Source organism: Passer montanus, unplaced genomic scaffold, assembly GCF_014805655.1.
Source record: "Passer montanus isolate IOZ18808 unplaced genomic scaffold, ASM1480565v1 scaffold24, whole genome shotgun sequence".
Lineage (NCBI taxonomy): Eukaryota > Metazoa > Chordata > Aves > Passeriformes > Passeridae > Passer > Passer montanus.
Window position 1 is genome coordinate 741,863 of NW_024367037.1, and position 23,435 is coordinate 765,297.

Consider the following 23,435-nt stretch of genomic DNA (forward strand, 5'->3'; position numbering starts at 1 on the left):
GTGTTTGAGCCTTACGGTGTAGATCAAAATAGATTCTCTGCAGAGAGGAAGCAACATAAATTGAGGGCTTGAGAGACATGTTGGCTGCTGGAGGTCCTTGGCTGTTTAGCAGCCAGAAGAGCTCAAAACTGAGACTGAACAGAGGAGATGAGTTAACGTCACAGAGGGGAGCCAAAAGCCCTGAAAGAAAGAGGAGGAATAAGAGTGTGACCACTCCATCATGTGGCATGTTCCTGTCTGTGTCTGTCACGATGGGAGGAGGTGCATTATTGAGCAAGCCACGCTGTTTCTTGTTGCCTATAATTACAGGTACACCCATAACTGCACACACAAGCTTATCACAAAGAGGATTTCACCTCCCTTTGGACATGAGCAATGCTACTATAGTTTCTGTCATGGGCAGCACCTTTGTGCAGGTGGAATTTGGTAGAATTCTCCGGAAAGTTGTGAAATCTTAATTTTAGTTTTCTAGCTACAGTGGTAATCTTGTCTAAATTATTCAGTACTGTAGATCAGATACCAGTTCTGGATCATCTTGTGTAATGAGAGACCTCTCTACTCTCAGGAATCCCACAATGATAGCAATATTTTTGGAAACATATGGTAGTAACAGGCAGATACACACACTATAATCCTGTCTCTATCTCACTACTCTTTGTACACTCACAGAGTCTAGGGAAAAAGAGCAGCTCCTAGTCACACATAGATCTCCTGTGTTTGGACAGTGCTGCACAGTGCCACGTGCACTGAGACTGTGGGACCAGCCCTCATTCAGTCTATTGGCTGGCAGGTCTGAGGATTTGCCTCCCCTGCAACCCTGAGGAGGCTCAGACCCTGGATCCAAATGAGCCATATTTAAAAAAAAAAATAAAAACATCAGCTCCTGTATAAGCTGAGAGCAGAAACTTCACGACCTGCAAGTTATAACTGCTTATGACTTCTGGGTGAAGTCTGGACCTGTCCTACGTAACTATAGCCAGTGTCCATGGCTGTCATTTTTTTAGCCAAGGGCTAGATCCCTAGCTTTCCCCACCTGTCAACTGGGTCCTTGGACCTCTCCTTGGCATTTCCTACTGTGATAACCATTTGGCTCCTTGATGAAGCTGTCAGTGTGCATAAGGACTTGCTGGACTGGGGGCTTAGGGTCCAATCTATTTCTTCATTGAAGGTGAGAGGAAACTTCTTCCTGACGTTGCTAAAAGTGCAAAGGGACTAGAGCAAAATGAGGGAGACTACACTCCACATTTTCTTCCATAGCTTTCATAGCTCCCTGAAACTGGGTAAAAAAGTAGTTCTCCTTCACCACTGAGCAATAAAATCATCACAGCCAAGTAAAATTAATTTTTTTTGTGACATTTAATGAAACATAGCTGGACCAGCAAAGCATATCAACAGGTTTGATCAAATACTTATAACACTGACTGATATTTTCTAGTTTTATTTTCAGATTTCCCTAAGATAATTAATGGGAACATGGTAAATACATGCATAAATTTTCAACTGAGGTGTGTTGCATAAGTTTAATATGGGTTTTAAACATGCTTTAATGAGCAGTTTGAAGGTTGCTACCCCACTGACTTCTAAATTTTAGACTCAAGATGAATTTTATGCTCTTCCAGTTTATTCTGAAGAACACAGTAATTACTCCTATTTTTATCAACTAACAGCTTTGAAATTAACATTTATATGATGCTGATTCTTCCATTTGTTTCCAATATAGGAATAAGATTTCCCCCATATGCATTTGGCTGCATTAAACTTAATTAGAAAAATGAAAGAACAGATCTTTGAGAATTAAGTTAACATTTGCTAGCACTTCATTAACTAATGCCAAATGCAGGAAGGAAGCAAACATTCCATTCTTTAAGAAAATTAATGAATGTTAGTGCATTATTATATGGAAAAAATAACATAGGAAACATTATCACAGGCAGAAAGTGTATTATTCCATGCTGATACCAGAGAAGGAGAGGGAAAGCAAACTCTAACTGCAGTTTTGACCAGCTCATACAGCTACCACTGTTGTTTTACAGTAAATTTTTCATTGTATTTGTTTCCAACAGGAACAAAAAGCATCTGGGTCTGAGTTTACCCTTTTCTTTCCCTGGCTGCAGCAAGTACTGCCCGTGGTAGGGGTGACTTCAACTCTGCTTGCTCCCAGTGTGCTTGCAGACCCCAGGAGGTGCCAGGCTGTTCAGGTTGGCCTGGCCACACTGTGCTTGCTGCTGCTGCTGCTGTAGTTGAGCTCTGAGTGACCTGCACGGATGCAGCCAGCCCTGGCTGCCCAGAGCTGTGACTTTTTTACCCACAGAGTCATCTAGAGACTCATGCTGCAGATAACCTAGTACCGGGGAGTGAGTGCCAGGCTCTGAGCAGCTATGATCTCCAGAGATCAAACCAAGCAACCTTCCTCTGCTCCCAAGTATTGCTATCAACCAGCCACTGACTGGGACCCTTGTTGGCCACAACTGTGCTGAAATCCAATGTCAAGTGCTGCTGTGATGGCTGTGCCTCCATGGTGACCCTCTCTTCCCACTGGCCTTGGGACTGGTGACTGGGCAGTCAGCTACCCTACACACATGTACAACATTACACCCATACATATCTCATCATCTGCATACAACTGTTTGTAAAGCTGAAATACCAATAGTCACACTATCCAAAACAGAACTATTGAATGTGTAATGCTTCTTGGGATAAATAAATCTTGAGAGTCACAGGGGGCTCCAATAGCAGAGGCTATTAAGTTCAGAAAGGAATAGGGGTGTAAATGTCATGGCCTTTTAGGGACTGCATGTTTTGAAGGAAGATGCTATCACAACATTGCCCTTCTTTTCTCTTAGAGCTTTCCTGAACCTCAGTGCTTTTGAGCTTAGCTGCAAGGAAAAGGCACATGAACATCACACACTGGGTTCCCCAAACTTATAAGGCTGTAAAGCTCTCTGGCTATGTTTCAGGATCAAAAGACGGGACCTTTTATTTCCTCACCCCAATGTATGGCCTGATGAGAGTAGGTGCAACTTCATTTCAAGGGCTTCAACTTTTCCTAGTTTGTTACGGTGCTAAATAACTTTCAATCACAGCAATAAACAAAATGTTCAGCACCTTGTGATAACAAATCCCAAAACTACTGCTGTGAAAGTTGGATCTTTAGAATTAATCAGGGTAGGATTTAATTTATAATTGCATTTTTCATGCATAACTTTCAGTAATCTGCTAATATTTGTATTGGTAAAGAAATGTTCACAGTGCTCAGTTGCTCAGCTGGATTCCTGCATGACCTTAAGAAAAACAAAAACTGAAGGCAATTACTATCTGAAGCAGATGGATTCAGGCCCTTCTCAGCAGTGCTGAGCAATAAGATAATGGGCAGAAAATGACACTCAGGAAGTTCCACCTGAATATGAAGAACTTCTTTACTATGCAGGTGACTGAGCACTGCAACAGGTTGCCCAGAGAGGTTGTAGAGTCTCCCTCACTGGAGATATTCACAAACCATCTGGACACAAACCTGTGCATGTGCTTGAGCATGGAGATTGGACCAGATGACCCACTGTAGTCTCTCCCAACCTGAACCATTCTGAGATTTTGTGAAATACCATTTTGGGAAAGCCTGGTCCCTGGATAAATGCCTCTCTGCCTGGTTAATCTGTAACATGTCCACTGGAAATACTCACACTAAGAAAGGTAGATCATCACTGAATGCTGGGCTGCTACTTCACACACAGGTTTGTGAGTACTCCTGATGGTGATTGGAAGCTATGGCTTGGTCTGGACTTGCCCAGTCCTGTGTATTAGGGAGACATTCTCTTCAGGCTTGGGTGGGTCTGCTGAAGACTTACACTTGTTGCTAAGCAGTAATCTATGTGAATTTGAAGTCTCTTTGGAGAAGAATAATGATTTAGGTGCTGTACAGAGATAGTGTAACCCTGTGGCTTTTTCATCTCTAAGTCAACTGGAACATACAAACTGATTGCACAAGCAGCAGGGAACTGGCATTTAGCCCTGTACTGGATCCTGTCCTGGAAGAAAAAGGGCATTTCTAAAGGCATAAACCATAGCAGGGCCAACTAGCAAGGAAGTCTGTCGCTTCTGCCTCCTGCTCTGCACCTGCCTGGGCCCTGGTGCTGGAGGTAACCATTGGGAAAGGGTGTATGAAGTGCACTCCAACACATGATAGCTCTGAAACCTCCAGCATTTCTCCAGGAAAAGAGGGAAGAGAGCGGGCGGAACACACCTTCAGCTTCTACCTCTTCTATATGCCTTGATCCACAGGATGAACTGATGTGAAATAGTTGGGTAGCCTCAAAAGAACAGCTGCTCTTTCTTTTAAAAATAGATGTATTTATTTACAAAATTACTCCAACACTGATTCAGTGACAACTGCAACATTACCAGTGGTCCTAAAGGTAAAGCCACAGCTTAGACTGGATGTACAGCTAACATAATGCATGAAAACTTAATTGTTTATTGAAGCCAGTGATAATTTGCCACTAGGTTTTCTCTCCAGGTATCGTAAGATGAAGCCAGTGGCTTCATATTATGATATCTGGAGAGAAAACCTAGTGGCAAAGCCACTGGGAAAGAAAGGACAAAAGAAAGCTGGTAACCTTGACTTTGAGGTTGTGTTGTTTTGTTCTTTTATTTTTTTTTTGCAGGTTTCTGCCTCAAATCAAAATTGTTTAATGAAGTTCTTCACTGTGAAGAACAGTATGTCGATTACTGTAAGGATTACATTTGTCTTTAATGAAGTGAATCTTACTGCAATTGCTCCTGCTCAAGGATATTCTAATAAATGAAGTCTTGCAACCTAATGAGTTTCAGGCATATTACAAAATTGTGAATAAATAAAAAAATCCAAAAATATTTTTTAATTATGCAGGGATTTTCCCTAAAATGAATCCATCTCAGACAGAAATGTGGCTTTAAATACCTGGTGGTTTAAGAAGAACCATTTCCAAAGGGAGTATTAGAAAATTCATCTTTTGCAGATGCTACACTCATGGCATCGATTAATTAATGAAGCTGGAAATCAGCACAACTTTAGTACAGAAATAGATAAAAAGCAATTAAAACACAAGCATCTTAAATAGAAAATCTGATTTGTTTTTTCTTCTTGGTTATACCAGAGTAAATCCAAAATTAGACTTTGGGTTATAAAACCTTCCTGAAAAATAATCTTTTCTATCTGCACAATTAAGACTGTAAGATGAAACATACCTTAGGCAAAAACCCCTTAGTTATTGTGAAGTATCAAATCACCACTGAAATAACTGGAGCTGTCCTGATAAATCCCAGCAGAGAGCCTGAACCATCCAAGTTTCTGTGCAGAAGAGAACTGCAGTTTGACACATGCCTATTCTACAGCTATTTCAAAACCCATGTGACTTCACCTGAAAATAGAATGAGCCAAATCCAAATTCTTCAGACATTCTCCTTGCTAACCTGCCAATCTCAGTTATCCTGTTCTTTGCTTCTGATTTCTGCATTTAATAACAAGTCTGATCATCTCAGCTGAGTTAAATTGCTTGGGGTTTTTTGGTACAGTAGCTAATACACCTTTGTGCAGCCGTGCAAAAGTATCACCGACAACTACCACAGAATTAGACCTCAGCAACAAGCCAACTGAAGCTGTGAGAATGGGTAAAGTGCCTCTGAACTCATGTCCATAGGGCATATATCCAAGGTGGCAAATCCAACCAGACTTCCATCTGAGTGGGAGGAAGCATGGTTAATTTGATTAGAAAGTGGCTAAGGTGCCCATTCCTACTACCACTGCTAAAATAATAGTAGGTGAGGGCAAAAAATGAGGATGACACATTTGCAAACAATCTAAAAAGAAGCAGTCCTCAAATTTACCTGCTCCACAACCTTCCAATGCTTTTACAACAAGGGATGTGGGTTTTCTTATGACTGTTTTTCCAACAATAGAAAATGACTTGATGTCAACTTCTGTTTTAGAATGGCACGAACCGAGTTGGGTGGAGGAGGAAGGAGCCAGCCAAGAGGAAATTTGAGGCTTTTTTGTTTCTCGCTGTAAGCAGGTATGCATTGACTGTACTGCTTCCAAAGGCGTATGCTGCAACTCAGCATTAATAATAGCTCTCAAAAATGTGGCTAAACCTGTATAATACACAAGGTGTAGTCATAGCACCTGGTAGGACAGCACCCATTATAGTGCAACCTCAAGATGTCTAAGTAGTAAGTCCTCTGCTCTCTGCAAGTCCACCACATTTGCAACCTATTTGCTCCCAAATTCCTCTGTCTCAGAATGAACCTGTTTAATAAAGGCAGCAGAAATCGGGGTCATGGGATTTTCCAACAAAATATTTTTACTGGAAAATTAAATTTCTGAGAACTAAAATGGTCCTCCAAAATGTAACTGTTAAAGAACAGGGAAATAAGACTTCCTGAGAAGATACTCAGTGGGCTCTGGTGCTCCCACATCTTGTAATGCTTGTAATTACTTGTGGGTTTTTCAGTCAGATTCCTGCACAGCCTTGCCACATGGAGTGAAAAATAATCCCCAAGGTTTCGGCTGCAGAAACAAGGGGCTGGTGACCCTGAGGTTTTATCTTCACTGAACCTTAGCTTTAGACTCCGCAGTACAGAGCTGGAAAGCCTCAAATCCCTGTTGATTCAGAGGTTTCCAGACATATCTCACAGCTGGTCCCTCCTCTCACTGGATCTTAAAAGCCATGTGGCAGCAATGGAAAGTGAACTTTCAAACTCAATTTTATTCCTAAACAAAAGATTTTAACTGTTTCCAAAACTTTTTATTGGGTGGGTTTGGGTTTTTTGGGGGAGGGGGTTGTTTTTTGGGGTTTTTTTTGTGGTTTTTTTTTTTTGTTTGTTTTGCCACTGTGGAACATTTAGAACATTTTTTTCTCCATTTGTCCTCACTTGGTATCTTTGGATTCCCAAGAAGAAGGAAAAGTATAATTTTCACCAGCTTTAATCAAAGTCCAAAGAAAGAAAGAAAGAAAGAAGGAAAAAACTCCTAAAGCTGTAGTATGATCCCCTACTCGGGAAAGCTGTGGAGCTTTCCATCCTAACAGTGGAATTGCATCATTGGTTAGAAAGAGCAACACTCAGAATGGTTTTGCATTGAAAATACAGATGAACAGAAGAGCTATGGCCTTTGTCATCATAATCAGAAAACAGAGTTGATCCTGTTATTTACATAAGATAAAGATTTGTATTTCCCTGCTTTTCATTTAATTGCTTTTTCTGAATCTTGACCAGTGAATAAAGAAACTAGTTGAGAGATTTCAGATGATGTGAAAAGAATGAAAAAACCACACTTTTTTATTTATTGAAATGTTTCCATTAGACAAACTCAAATTGTGACCTTTTATTCAGATTCACTAAATTTTTATTTTGGAATATTGTGGAGGATGAAAAAGTTGTCTGTGATACACTTTGGTGTCCTAAGAAAATAAGGATTACATTATCATTCTCTCAGTGTGTCTCTGGTTGCCTGTCTTCCTTCTCTCTTCCCACACCCCCAAAAGGTTTTGAATCTAGTTTTGATGAAATGTGTCAGAATATGTCAATTCTTACAGTCTCAGAAAAGTAGGCTTGTAAGTGAAGTTGGAAAAGAAACTCTATTGACAGACAGTTAGGGGTATAAGAACAAATATAAATCTTATTAAATATGGGAGAATTTGCACCAGAATTTCTGATTATGGTCCCACCACTTACAAATCAGCTCATCAACAGTGTTGGGGAGTTCAGGTTCTCTATGTGATGTGTTCTGGCTGAACACATAAGGCAAATCCAAAACTTTTAAAGAAACGAGAAATGGAAAAATAGAGACAAGGATAAGGCTCTGAAGAAACACTAGGGAAGACAAATGTTCAGGAATTGTCTTCAGCTAGGAATGGTCTAAAAGGATGTCTCTTCCCACATTTGATCACAGAGGAAAAAAAAAGAAAATAAGAAAAGGAGTCCAAGCTGTTATTATTTAATCTAGAAATCTACTGAGGCTGAATGATCTGTGAGAATTATGAAGAAGTTTGAATTGCAAAAAGGCAGGGCCTGAAAGAGAAGAAAAAGCCTCCCCATCACACAGAACATTGCTCCCAAACAGTGATGGAGGTCTAGGCTGCAAACTTGTGCTTGTGCTTTCAAAGAAGTATTCAGAGATAGAACACTAAACCCATTTCATCCTTTTTTATAGTTACTATGACTGTGAATAGAAGAATCAGTCATGTTTTGTAAAAACTTCAGAGGTTATTAGTTAATCACTTATATGTCTTCCACAGGAGCAGCCTTAAACTTGCAAGTGCAGCTGGGCTTTTCTGTGAGCTAGGCAGGGAAGGTGTGGCAATACTGGGATCCCACTAGGAATGGTTGCACTAGGGGCTCATACAGCCCAAGGCAGAGGAAGAATGAAGATCACACTTAAGAAGGGTTGAAAGTAGGGTTTAAAAAAACCAGGTTGCTCTGCAAGCCTGACGGAAACATGGTGTAAAGCCCAAAGCCATTTAAACAGAAAAAACCGCCAAAATTGGAAAACCAGTCTTGTAAATGATTGACAGAGGAAACAAGACATTTTTTGGAGCAGCTCCTGGTGAGCTCCCACCTCACGGTTTTCTCTTCAAAACAAAACTCTCCACTGTAAGTGGTTCTCAGCCAGGTTTGCTGCCTGGGTGTGCAAATCCATGGGGTTAGGGGGACAGTTCAGAGCCAGGTGACAGCGTGATTGCCTGTGCAAGGCAACAAAACCAGGGTGTATCGAGTGCTCTGTAGCAACTGCCCCATGACAGTATTCCCTCACTGCAAGCAAAAGCAGGATAAACTGGTCTGCAATTACCAAGAGGGTTAACTCACCCCTTTTAACATAAACATAGATCTAAAATGAGATTATATTACATCAGAAACAAGGCAAAGTTTGAGGATATTTGTTGAAAATTGGCCTAATGACTCTTTTGTCATTGTAATTCACACCTTTCACCTTGCTAATATCCAGCAATTTCAAACTGGCATACTACCAGAAAATGAAAGTAGTATCTTTCATTTGTCCTGTTTGCTTTATCTGCTCTTTCCCCTTCTTTCTTAGGTACTTTTCAGGCATGATGGACTGGACTTTCTTTTAAAAGCTGCTAGTCATTTCCAGTTTGGGACCACTGTACAGCCAGCTGCCAGTTTGTTTTTATAATAGGAACATTTTATTTTTTTGCTAAGCTAATGACATTGAAGTACCTTTGCAGCTCTGTGCATTTTACAGTCCCTGGCTGACAGCAGATTACGCCAAAAGAAACCAAGATTCCTTAACGTGTCCTACACCCACCCAGGACACATGGCCCCCAGGCATTTTCTTGAAGACAGCAAAGAAATACATGAGGACAATTTCTGGAGGTACAAGACATTATCAAAGCTTTTCTAAAGCTGGCATGGAGCCAGTGGCCTGACCCTGCCTTTGTAGAGACTCAGAAGGGAGCCCAAGCCATGAGGTGGTGTGCCCAGGTATGGAACACCATACAAGGGGTCTCCAGCCATGAGCACCTCCCCTGTGGGGTAGGGGAGCACATGGTGGGCAGTAGGTGTGCTGGTGTGGGCATGAAACCCTGGAGAGGCAAAGAGGGAAGGCAGCTCAGGCTGTTTTGAAGGTGGTATTGCTGCACTGGGCTGGGCCCCAGCTGCCTGCCTGCTGTGCCTGGTCCCCTCCCACAGCAGACAGCTCAGAGCCCTGTGGAAGCTGTTATCATCTGCCACCATGAATTACTCGCAGAATTTCTCCTCCCTTTGGTCCTCCAGCAGATGTCTTGTGGCTCAGATTCAGGAAAATCACTACACCCATCTTGGAAACAGTAGACAGATCTTCCAGTGGCACAGAAGCAAGGAAGGAATTTGCCATGCCCTTATAAAGACAAATTTTCCATGTACCCAGAATCACATGGACTGCAGGGTTAGGAATTGCCCTGTTTCAATCAACACAGGCAGGCTGTGCTCCCTCTGTGCCCTGAGGGTGATAGTAACATCTCCTACACTGATATAACTTTATATTCTATAGTTTGTTATTTATTAAGTATTCCTTTCCAGAAGAATCATCAGTACTAACCCGACCAGAGAGGAGAGGAGTCCCCTTTGCCAGGAAGATTCTGCTCTCAAGATTCCAGTTTCATGAATCAGATTTCTGTTTAACTCATTTTTTCTGGCACAAAATACAGCAGATTCATTCCATGCAGACAAGTAACAGCAGAAAGGGATGCAAGCATCTTTCAGGAGGGAGTAAGCTAGCACATGAAGGGAAGAAGCTAGTGTAACAAGTCCAATTTGATAGCTGTCTTTTCTTCAAGCACACAGAACTTGCCAAGTAGATGCACTCTGCTGTCAGTTTTTAGCTTACTTGCTCTTCCTTATCACTCTGGTGGGAATCAACACTCATGTTTTGTAAACACCTGCTCCCCAGTTTAGGAAAGAACTATGGCTATGGGGGCAGCAGGTAGAATTTGCAAGAGTTTTGTTACAGCGCTGACATGCTCTCAGTGGATATAGGGACATACTTGATTCAAACAACATCTCACAGACCTGTTTTCCTCCCTTGGCTACACAAGATTAAATCTGTTAGAAGGTTTGGTGGAAATCTTTAAAAAATATGTGGTATGAAAATACCAAATTATGAGTCTGAGATTAAAATACAGCCTTGCCTTTCCACTGAGAGCCTGAGGCTCATGCTGTTTGCTTACTCATCACAGTAACCAATCTGATGCATCTTTCCAGGTTTTCAATATTAGATTATCTGAGGATGTAAAATCAAATCAGGAGAATGAGTCAGCTGATAGATTATTGCCTACTACAGAAAAAGCACAGGAATGTCATTATATTTGCCTACAAAGAACCATGTGTACCGATGAGGTTGTAAAGATGATAAACATAAACTCGATTGCTGCTAATATGCTCTCCTTCATGCCTCAGATATTTCTTTTATATAATTTTTTGTCAATATCCTAGAGTTGACAAAATGCTTCAGAGAAATTAAACTGATGAATACTGTTTCACTGGCCTCATTAAAAATTCAGGCAATAATACCACAATAGCAATAAAAGTTATTGTTAAAAAAACAAACAGTTCCAGCTTAATGGTATCAAATACAATTAAGAAAATGGCATATTAACTGCAATGTTAATAGGAGTACAGTTTATATTGCTAAAAATATTTTTTTTTCTATTACGGACACCACCACCTCTCCTTTTGTATAGCTGAAAATTAATATTTCACTTTACACATATATGTTATATATTACCAGCTGGAGATGGGATAAATGATTGCTGTCTGTCAGTTCCTACTGCTGCTATTCCTTTACACAGCAGAAAAAAAACCCCAACAGTAGAAAGGCAGAAATGACAGTAGTATTCAATTAATTGTCCCTCTGGAAGCTGGAAACTGTTGTCCATTCTGCCGCTGGGAGCCTGTACATTCTCCCACTTTTTTTCCTGACCTGCCTGCAGTATGGCAACTTGACAGCTCCCTACAAGTTTTCCCTCAGGTCTGGTCTGACCAAGAGAACAGATATGGGGGCCACACTTTGCACTTTGCAAGGAGCATTCTTCTGCATGCTGTCCTGTGGGTCAGGGAGATCAAGTTACAGAAGGTCATTCAAGAAGGCACATCAGGAGAAACCTGCTCATCTTTCTCCTGAGGTGGCCAGAGCACATTAGCTATAAATACCATATACCAGTGGGGCTCTTCAGGGAGAGTTGGAGGGAATCACAGCAGCAAGGTGTGTAAGGTGAGTAAAACTTCAGGACTGATGCAAGGTGTTGCCTGAGGTTCACCAGGTAACAAAGACCCTGTTTCCACACAGATTTGGACTGAGCCCTCGCAGCCTTCATCTGAGTCCAGAGGCAGTGGGAAGGCCTGGCACTTCCCCACCAGGAGCATTTTGGAGGTAAAAGCCATCTGTGGAAGGCTGACTCTGACTGGAAACCAAGTGCTCATTAAAGCAATGAGTCCCTCCCACAGGACGTAGTCCTTCAGGAACAGGCTGCTCCCGTGTGGGTCCCCCAGGGGTCACAAGTCCTGACAGCAACCCTGCTCCCATGTAGACTCCTCTCTCCACAGGTCCTGTCAAGAGCCTGCTCCAGCCTGGGCTTCCCATAGGGTCCTTCAGGTGCCTCCCCCTGCCCTGGGTGGGCTCCATGAGTTCAGGTGGATCTCTGCTCCACTGTGCTCCTCCCTGAGCTGCAGAAGCACATCTGCCTAGCCATGGTCTGCAACACAGGTTGCAGGGGAACCACTGCTCCAGTGCTGGAGCACCTCCTGTCCCTCCATCTCCACTGACCTTGGGTCTGCAGGGCTGTTCAGCTCACGTATTCCCACTCCTCTCTCTGGCTGCAGTTGCTTTTGTGGTGTAAGTTTTCCCCCTTATTAAATATGTTGTCCAGAAGTCCTGCCATTGCTGCTGACAGGCTCAGCCTTGGCCAGCAGAGGGTCCATTTTGGAGCCCCCTGGCATTGGCTTTATCAAACATGCGGAAATTTTCTGTTAACTTCTCACATAATCCATGCCTGTAGCCCCCTCTCTGGCTACCAAAACCTCACCCTGCAAACTCAATACAGCATTCCCCCCTTCTGGCCTCTCTGGGGAGAGGCTGGTCATCAGCCCTCATCCAAGGGCTTCTCCTCTCATGGCCAGGAGCAGAGCCCACAGTGATCATCAGTGATGATATTGCACAGAAAGAAAAAACTGATGTGGAAGTAGCAAGGAAAAACAGCAAACTATGATACTGAGATGTGGAAGGAAGACAACTTCCCTGAGCCCTCCCACAACATACAAACAAATACCATAGGCCAAATCCAAAATGGCAGAGCAGAACCATAGATTCCATAGGCTTTTCTGTCACAGAAGCTATATATTGAAAAAGACTTAATGGGCAGTATCTTCCTGCCGTCTCAGATAGTTACAAAACAAGAGGGATGCAGGTGCTGCCAGCCTGTCCTGTGCCATGACCATGATGGCTGTCACACGGCATGCCTGGGGGTCCTTGACTGCTCCTGAGGGTGATCTCCAACACCTTCCTACAGCCACATGCTTTTTTCTTCCCCCTGGATAATTTCTCTCTAGCAAAGCCTAGCAAAATTTCCCAGTATTGCTTTCTCTGAGCATGAGCTGCTTGTAGGATGTTTGACTAGTTCCTACCTTCAGGGAAAGCAGAGAGGAAAAGGCGTGCTCTCTTTAATTTAATAAGTAAAATAAAATTGAATGAAAATGAAAAATAATTGTAATGAAAGGTGGTTGTTTTCTTTTTCTCAATAAAGAAGAATGCAAGTAAGGATAGTGTCCGAAATAGTTCTGATAAACTTCAAAACTTCCACTTGAAGAAAAAGAGTTACTGGAAAACATTTCTGAGGCCAGAGAGAATTCTGTGTTTATTAACAGGCAAAGTTCAAAAGATTAATCTCACAGAGTCTTTGATATTTTATCATGCAAAAGAATAATCCTGATAAGAAAAATGTTTTGGCAAGAGCACCCTCACTGTTGAACACATGATGGTTACTCTGGAAGAGGGAACAAGACCTAACTTGTTGAAATGGCACTGTAAATGCAGAACAGCAAGTTTTACTGAACATTGGTTCTAGACACTTACGTTGGTTTTTGTCCAATTTCTTGGACTGCCTCTCACACAGCACCGGTGGGAGGAATGAAAATAGAAAAGCCATCTCCTTCATGCCATTTATTTTTCCTCTTTCTCATTCCTGCTGGTTTTATCGTTGGGAAAGGGTTCTCTAGGGGGGTCATAAGGCCATTTGTCTCTGAATCACAGAGAACAACAGGCAGCTCAGTGAAAAGCCACACTGTGGGAAAAGAAATCCAAACCACAAGCCATCAAGGTGAGTTAGTATTTCCGCCCCTGGTTTTGCAAGGGATTAACTATTAATAACGATTTAACTAATCCCTGTTTTGCTTGTACAGCTGATATATTAATAATGGCCATCCATACATCTTGTGGATCTGTTGTATTTCCTCCACGTCAAGTCTGCAACAGTGAATATAACTCCAGGTTGTTTCTATATTACTGAAACTCACATCATTGTGCTTTTCTGACCCTTTCCCCCCCATTATCATTAAAAAGAAAAAGGAAAAAGTGTTTTCTTCCACTCAGACTCTGCTGTCACTCTCCATTCCCACCATGTGTTATTTTCCGTCTCATTATCTCAGCCACAACAGTAAAAGTACAGAATGAAGCACAGAAGGAAGCCCGGAGCTATCTTAGAATGCCCAGTGTCACAAGAATTACCAAACTAGCCAGCTTCCCTTTGCAATCAGATTTGATATGATACCGTGGCTGGAAACCTGTAAAGTGTTTTTAGTTCTGACTTCTGCCTCTCTCTTGTTTACATATTTTTTGTCATCTCTAGAAGTTTATTTTCTTTACTTTGATGTCAAAAAAATTCTTATTAATGTTTTAGGTTGCATGAATGTCTGAAGTTTCTAGAACAGACTAAACCTTGGTCTTCAGGACAATCCACAACTTCTAGTTCTGTACTAAGAGCCTTTTAGCCACAACTCATAAAACATGCACCGCTATGGAAAATTTTTATTGGTAGCCTTTTTCTCTCTCCTGGATAGGAGGTACCTCAAACTTCAGGACAACTCAATTTCTAGCCTAATAAATGCTCCTAGTGCTATTAGCTGTTTCCCAGCTTCATCCCTCTGTCTCCTCAGGATGGGAGGAAGGGTAGGGAAGGTGGGCATCCATTTCCTTCCTAACAACACCAAAGGATGTGCAGGGATTTCAGCCACAGGGGACTTGGAAACAGGCCAACTACAGTATGTGGAAGCCAAGGGAAATGCAGATAGCAGTCTCAGTATTTTGAGCTGCTGTGGTCTCATAATATGACACCAAATTAAAAAAAAAAAAAGAAAACTACATCAGATTTGACCTTTTCCAATTCTGGACAAAACATTATCAAGGACACTTTTGGCTTTCATCTCTCTTCAATTAATACGTACCTCCCTAGCAAAAGTTTTATGAATCCTATTGGTTTCTGTGCAGCAAAAACAAATGTTAAAAGAAACCAAACGAAAGGAAACGGTTTGGCTTTTCGAGTGTTGGGTCTTTTCATTAACTTTTTTTTTTCCTTTTCCTATTTTAAAATTTTTTTGATCTCTACTTTGTCTTGTTCTGAAATTACAAAATTTGTTCCCAACTTGGAACACAATTGTTTATGACAATAAATCAGTTGACTTCACTGTTTCAGTGCCATCCAAAATGACTTTGTAATCTGGAAAAAAATAATTGTTCTGAGGAGAAAGGGAGCAGTGGACATTTCCCAGGCTTTTTTGACCTTCTGAGCAAGAATTGGAACTTGCCTAGTGGTTTAGATGCTAATCTATCTACCCAGTGTGTGGGTGTGCTCTGAGTCACAGCCAACATGTGCAGTCACTTCTAAAACAGGGCTTCCTAAATATTTTTGTAAGGGTAGCTTTTGTTTAACTTTCATTTGGCAGAGTCCCACATTGGGAACAGTCAAAAGCTCAGGAAGGACCATATGTTGCGTGTAGAGCTGCTAAGGACAACTTTGAAAGTTTTCAAATCTTTATCTCTCAAACTGAAGAAGAAAAGACTCACCCTTCTCCCTAACATGATTCAAGATATTGCTTTTTTCCTCACCCACTTGCCAGAAAACCACATCTGTCAGACTTCAAGTGTGCAACAACTGTCTGTTCAGAGTGAAGATAAATGTCTTTTTGTCTTTTCTGTTGTTGTTGGGGTGGGGGGGGGGGGTTCATTTGTTTTGATGTTTGGGGGTTTTTTAGTGTTTTGTTTCCTTTTGGGGGTTTTCTGTATGTGTGTGCTTATTGCATTTATTTTTTTAACCCATGTCCAGCTACCAAAACTCCAGGGCCATTCTGCTGAGGATGTTCCAGGATGTTACTTAACCATGTAAGTCTGAGCAAACAGGATACAGTGGCCATGCAGACAGCAGGTACTGCAGAGATTTCTGCAAGGAGAAGAATTTTTTTATATATATTTTTCTGCCTGTTACATAACTGGGAACGGGGATAATAAACATGTTTCAGTCAAAGTATCAGAGGTGTTACAAATTGCTTTCTCTCTAGAAGGCCCTGTTATTAACCCAGTTACTCCTGGTAATAATCCCTGCTGCTCTGCAAATCAGCCTGAAAAATGCACTGGGGCAGATTCAATAAAGGGCTTTGGTGACTCAGCGTTAACTTGGTGTAATACCCCATGTTTAAGATCTCAAGCCTTTGAGCAGAGTCTGAATCCTGAGCAACAGATCTATAAAGTGCACAAAGAGTGTTAGGAGCTAGCAATAACAACCCCAAGGAGCTTAGCATGTACCTGCACAGACCTAGCCAATAAAGCTGGCTGGGTGGGGAGAGCAACCTTAAAGCCTACCTCGCCTACCTCTCAGACCTGCAAGGAGATACTTGCATTTGTTTGGGATCTGCAAACTGGATCTGTTCCAAAATATAACTTTTTTGGCTTTTTTGCCCCTTTTATTTATTTTTCTTTTCCTTTTTTTCTCCTTCCTTTCAGAGAACTGTGCAGGCCTTAAGCTTTTTAATGTTCCCTCTTTGCCACAGTTTCCGCACAACCATAGGAGACCCTGCTGCTAAAGCAGTGACCTGGGAATTGGTTGTCCTAAGTCTGGTTCCGTGCTTTGGCTGCAGAGTGTGCGTGGGAAGGGGGCTGCTGTTCCTGCCCATCTTCCTTCCCCCCAAGGTTATGCCTTTAGCAGCTCTAAAGTAGGTCAGTCTGAGTGGGCTGGAGGGATGTGCTTCACATCCTCCATCTGCAACTGTGCAGGAAACATTCCAAGAAGCACGAGTCCGTAAAGAGAAAGAGCATATTAGGCAACTGAGTCAGGTTTCCTCATGCTCAGGACACTCACCTGCCATCAGGGCATCCAGGTTTCTGGCCTTGTCTCTTCTTGGTTTTCTGTGTTTTAACCACTGATGGTTGAATGTGAATGACAAGAAAAAAGTCCTAGCAGGGAAACTAAAACTCCAGCTTGTCCAGCTCTGCTTGGAATGAGTAACCAGCACCAGGCTGGTGGCATGGTTGAAGTGGGACTGCCTGTTGCCAGAGTAGCCTCTCTGCTGCTGGCATGGATTTGTCTCAAGAGGCTGAAAAGATTTGAACATTCTCTGTTCAAATAGGGAATGAAAGTCTTCAAGTTCTCTGAAGTAAATACTCAGTCTACTATGAAGTGCTTGGGCAGAGAACAGGAATTTTAAATTTTGGCAGCAAGAGTCACTGCACATAATAAGGTGAGAAATATGTCCCTGAAAGCTGAGTATGGCTAGAGCACATTTGTGGGACCAATTGTCCCTACAATAGGCTTAGTTAGAGGTACGTACAAAGTGACATTTGAATTACTCACTCAACTCTACTAAGGCTGAGACATCTTAGGATATAAACAGACAAACAGCTTCAAGATCATGGTAAATTGAAGAGCAAATAAGTTTTTGAACTTAATCACCATCACCTTTGTTGGGATTTTAATCTTAAATGTCTCAGCTGGGCCAAGTCCCAGATCAGAAAATCTGGTATGGATTTGACACCTTGCTCCTTTTAAATGAGCAGCAAGGGATAGAGCCCCCTGCAGACTGCAGTGCTCCCAACTCCATCACTCTGGAAGGAAACACCATGCAAAATTTTGTTCTCAGTTACATCACTACAACTTTGACAGCATAACTGGGCCAAAACTATGATAGCAGGGTTGGTTTGTGGGGTTTTTTGTTTTGGTTTTTTTGTTTTATTTTTCATAGGCAAGGTTGTGCCATGGTATGCTGAGAAATACAAGTAGACACCTCACTACCAACAGCTTTATGTGACCAGGGCAGTAGAGCCTCCACCCTTTGGGAATCCCGTACCGCAAAAGTAACGAAGATACTTGCAGATGTGATTGAAGAAAAAAAAACCTCAAGAGAGTCAGAAACCTTCCTGGACCCAGGACTAGATGTGTGGGCCATAGATGTGTGTATGATGCCTTTAAGATGCGGCAAGTATCCTGAGCGATACCACAGATATATTCCGAGTCCATTTTAAACTTCCTTCTGCTGCTTTCTCCCTGAACATTTTTTCTCTTTCTTGCAGAGCTAGCCTAGGCCAGCTGCCCACTGTCCCTCAGAGCCCATCTTCCTACACGGGGAGCTGCACGCCTCCAGCTGCTGGTAGCATTCCCACCCGCGTTACCACAGCAGCACAAACAGCAAAACATTAAACACAAGGATGCTGTGTGGGCAAAGTCCCTGCATCCTCCGGGCTCCTGAGCAGCCTTTATGCAGCTGCCAGGCCCCTGGAGGAGCCTGCAGAGTTTGGGCGTTTGCTCCATCTCCTTTTCCAGCTAAGCCTGGCATTTTTCTGGGACAGCTAAGATAATCTGTGCAGAACGAGTAGTCAGCAGTGGTTGCACCAACTTTATGGAGAGAAGATTTTTAGTGGCCATTCGACTCAGGAAGAACATAACTTAGGCTGTTTCCCCAAATATGCTTCTCTGTAACCTTTGACAGGCACATTTGTCCATCTTATGTATCTGCCTGGGCTCCACCATTGCAGTGCATAAGCCCTTCTTCCAAAGATAATTCAACACACAGGAATTCACATGGAAGTATCTTTCAATGTGGCTCTGAGTGAAGAAGCATGTGAATAGCATGTGTATTGCTTTTGGCTTGTTTTCAGTTTATTTTCACTTCTTTGGACATATCTGATCTTCAGAAATTAAGGAGTGATACAGACTTCATTTCCTATTAGCTGACTACAGCTGTAGATTGGGTTGACATAAACTGATGTGTTAATTTGGCAAGATATCAAAAAAATCAGCCAAAAAAGCTGACAGGCAGCACAGTTCCCTGGAAAATAGATTTCCTTAAATAAATCTTTTGTTTTGACAGCATGACAGCTCTGTTCAAGAACTGTATCTGTATTGGAACAGTATATTTTGATTTCTCCAAGACATGCAATTTAACTGCACATGGCATTTTAATTCAAACTGTGCATTTGCTGGAACTTACAAAGAGTGTGTTGGATAGATTAGAAATTGATTCCCTGTTAGGTCTAGAAAAGGTAGCTGTTCATCAGAAGACAGCTAGGGCTGTTTTTCTTGGGATCCACCTGAAACCGCTTCTTAGTCTGACATGATTTAATATGTTAATCCACAATCCAAAGAAAAGAAAAGAAAAGAAGTATTTACAGTCAAATTAGAGAAGTGATTAAAAAAAGTGATATTGCTAACAGGGAATCACCCTGCTTTGAGGATGATCATTAATTTAAAAGTCTAACTCTAAAATAATGTCTTCTGACATGATCAAATAAAACATTTTGATTTGAAAATTAAAAAAATAAAAAAAATGAGACTGAGAATGAGCAAGTGTCTGGGAAAACTGTTTCAGATAAAGACTTTTTAAATACTCCTCCTAGACAACCACCATATTTTTGTCTTCTCAAGACAGAGAACAGATATTTCCCACATCTTCTCATCAGCACACGCATAACACCACAGTGCTGCTCTTAGAGAGCAAGACCGAAATGTATCAATTGTACAATGTTTTTTCCAAATCTGAAATCTAAGTAAGCCATCCTGAAAGTGTGTTTGTCATTTCATAGCTGAGAAACAGTGGTCAAAAACAAGAAAACAAACAAAAAAACCCCAACCCGCACTACAAACACAATTTTTGATTGAAATATCTTTGTTTGGTTCTAACAGAAAGTTGGTTTGCTTTTTGAATAATTGAAAAAAAGTAGTTATTAACTGCGTGACAGAAAATTAAAGTACAAGCACAAAAGTGTGAGCGGTTTTTTTTGAGGTTTTTTTGTTTGTTTATTGGTGAGTTACTGTTTGTTTTGATTTGGCTTTTTTCTTTTCTTTTTTTTTTTTTGTTTAGTTGGTTGTACTTCTGGGTTTTTTAAATAAAGGATTAGACCAGAGTATTTCTGTCATATGCTCTTCTAGAGTTAAAAAATAAATAAGTAAAAAAAATCTATATTTTGGCTTTGGGGATGTACAAATATTACTTAAAGAAGCAGCCTAACATAAGATATTCAAAATACAGAAAAAAAAAAAATAAAACCATTATTAAAATAAATAATAACACAAAGGGAGAAGTGCAAAAAAGATAGCTTCTGTTATTTCCTTAGAAATTTACATTTACAAGCAGCTATTTAGGAATACTCTGTAAGTATGTGATGTAGTTTAGAAGTCTGTTTATCCTGTTCTAGGAGCAGCAACATATTTGATACACTTTTTTCTTTCTAAGAAGAGTAAAATCCATTGTAATGGCTAATTTACTGTTGTTTTCCTTTGAAAGCCGCCTCTGCCAAGGGAATTTCTAATGACTTCAACAAGGTTTGCTCCAAATACCTGGTGAAATAAGGCTACAGACCACAGAAAACCCCAGCTCATATTCCCTGCAAGGGAAGATAAATTATTCACCTGCGGACTGAATAACAGGACACTACAGCACTAGACCCCCACATTTCTATGAAAAGCATGCCCTGTGACTAACTACAGGCTGATTTTTCAATGTTCTGACCATTCTGGTGTGTATTAGAGGTCAAAAACCCCCTAATTTCTTAGTTTTTCCTTGCAAGACTTTTGGGGAGACAAATGGCATTAAGCAGAAGGCAGATAGAAACGCATCATTACAGACAGCTAGACCTTTGGTTCAGGCATAAAGTTTTGAGTTTCTTGTTGACTTCTCATAGCAACAGGTAGAAAACCAACAGCTCCCAATAAGTAGGTCCAGGCTTCCAAAGACATACCATGCTTAGCAGAAAGAATTTCTTAAAAGACTCAGGTTTTTATTTATAAGCTTAAATCTCCAGCAGGTTGACCTTTTGGATCAATCCAAGACATCACTTAGTTTTGAGCTGAAAAGCATCACCCACTGAGGCATAATTTGACCCTTTACAGCTAGAATGGACCCATTCAGTGTTGTGTTTGTCTTTTTAACACATCAGATACACACCCTACCTGGTCTGGGCAAGAGCTTAATACTGTAAATGCAGCAAGGCTGGTCCTCCACATAGTCCTTTCCTGAGCCCATGGGGCAACTCAGTTGGCTTCAGGGGGTCACTGCTGATTCATGCCACCAGAAGGAGCAATTAGTGGACCCAGCTCATCCATCCTGAGGTACTACATGGGTTCCTTCTCCTGTGGTTTTAGTTCCTTTGCGCTTGATTTGACTTCTTTAAACAATTTTTTCAGCCCCTACAGCGCCGCATGTCACATTTCTGTGAATTTGACAGCCAGACTGAGACTGAGAAATCTCTCACATGCTTGCAAATACAATGACACACAGTAAGAAGTTAAATTCTATACACAAAACTGAGCAATTTGAGAGGTTCAGTGAATTTTTAAGTCTTCCATAAAAGTCAGTTGGATGATTTTAACCCACTATGACTCCCATTTTCTATTTAACATTAAAATGAACAACACAAAAAAACCCAAAAAAACCAAAAACAAACAAACAAACAAACAAACAAACAAACAAACAAACAAACAAACAAACAAACAAACAAACAAACAAACAAACAAACAAACAAACAAAAAACCAAACCAAAACAAAACAAAAAAACAAACAAAAAAACCCCAAAAAAACCAAACAGGCCATGAAACAAAACCAATCATTTATATTGCTGGGGTTACAGCAAAGCTAAAAATAAAGTATTGTCATCCTGCTTTTTAAAAACCTTTAATAGGACACTAGGCAGCAGAAAGGAAAGTGTGGTTTGGTTGTTTTTTTTTTTAATAGCACAGATATTTTAACTCCAGGTTTCATTTAAATTCTGTCACAGTCAGTTGGTTATGAGGTTCTAAGTCAGCTCAAGAGGACACTGTGGTAAGGATGATTTTTATCTCTCTCTTGCCTTTTGCATATACAAAGCAGGGAATAAAAAACAAAACAAAAGTGAAAACGTCTCTCCACAGGTAAACTGCATTTTGCTGACATCCCTGTCCTATTCTGCTCCCAAAAATGAATGCAAAGCCCTGTACAAAGTGACACTTTTACAAACAGAACAAAGACAATCCTTCAATATGGAATAAATTTTAAATAACCTCCTCATGAAGCAAGTTGGGCCGTTCAAAAAGCAATATTTCTTCAGTTGAAAGGAAGAGGTTGGTTTTGGGGTTTTTTTTGCACTGAATTTTGTTCTGGCAGCGCACTGAAGTGGCTTCAGGACATACCAGTTCCATTTCTACATTTGCTTAATATTTTGTTCAGACATGTCCAGTCTACACTTAGTTACTCGACTTTATTGTAGTCAGCTACATTTCTACTTTACTGTCATACTCATCTTTAGCATGCTGGAAATCTGACTTGGTTATTTCACTAGTCTTTTAAAACATTCCCAGACATTTTAAAAGCCAATACATACAGATTTTATTTGGTTTGTTGTCTGTATCATATTTTCTAGTAATAAAAATAAAATTTCTTGTTCACAAAGCGGTTCTGTGACAGCATGCTTTCAGGAAGGAGGGATGGATTTGGGTATATTCCCACTGTACCCTAATTTCAGCTGATTTTTGGATAAAATATCAGAAAGCATGCCGCTGTCTTAGGAAAAACAGGCATTGCACTGTTAAAAAAGCCTAAACTGTTGGTTTTAATCACATCATGTCGTTCTTGAAAATGCTCTCTTTGCACTCCAGTCTGCTCCTTAACTAAATCAAAGCTCATTGTTCTTGTTCTCTACCACACAAGCAGCTCCACACCACAGCACTTTGCAAATACAAAGACGAAGATTAAAGCAAGTTTCTTCAAGAAGCTTTTATATCAGAGTTGTGCATACAAGCATCCTTTCTTTTGCTTGCAAGCACACTAATCGCATTTCAATTGCATGCCTACAATATAAAGTTAATAGCTTCCTTATTTCCTTCTTTCAGCATTTCCCCTCTACTCCCTCAGTCTTTTCAATTATACAACCTAGATAATTTCTTTCATTTCCTTCCTCCAATGTCCTCCAATGTTTCATTTCTTATACAAAATCATGTTTGGTCACTTACACTTTTCTTGAGGATAGGCACACGATAGCAGCATCTCTTGCTCCACCATGGTGCTGTCTGTTGCAGAGGTCAGTGGTCCCTTGAATAGAGCTTTAAGAAAATATTTTGGAAAGCTCAGCTCACTCATGCAGGCTTCTGATCTCCTCCAGTACTCTTGGCTCCTCTGTGTGCTGTCACATGTTATCCTCCCTCCTGAGAAACCTGTGAAACGGGTCTGGCAACACACAGCTTGTGTGTCAGAAGAGTTTTAATTGATTCATTGCAACAGGTACCCACCCTCATTACAAAAAAAGCTGTTGAAAGGAGTAGTCTCTTAGCGCCTCATTTGAAATTACAGAACCTGCCCAATGTCACAGCTGGTGCACTTTAAAGGGAAACTACTTGCTAGGTTTGCAAATGCACGGGAAATAATTTCAAATCAATCTTAACGTGCCAAATAAACCACAAATA

At 41.0% G+C, this 23,435-nt stretch overlaps 1 protein-coding gene across 2 annotated transcripts in view; it reads right to left on the minus strand.

Annotated features, from left to right (window-relative positions):
• Positions 1-23,046, minus strand: part of PTPN3 (protein tyrosine phosphatase non-receptor type 3) — a 157,224-nt gene extending 134,178 nt beyond the window's left edge. Inside the window, exon 1 of one of the 2 annotated variants that reach the window (XM_039711167.1) lies at positions 22,986-23,046. In XM_039711167.1, coding sequence (XP_039567101.1) covers positions 22,986-23,034 — 49 coding nt within the window. In that variant the 5' untranslated portion in view covers positions 23,035-23,046. The remainder of the gene's footprint in view (positions 1-22,985) is intronic. The other variant, XM_039711168.1, reaches the window with a different exon arrangement.
• Positions 23,047-23,435: the final 389 nt, after the last annotated feature.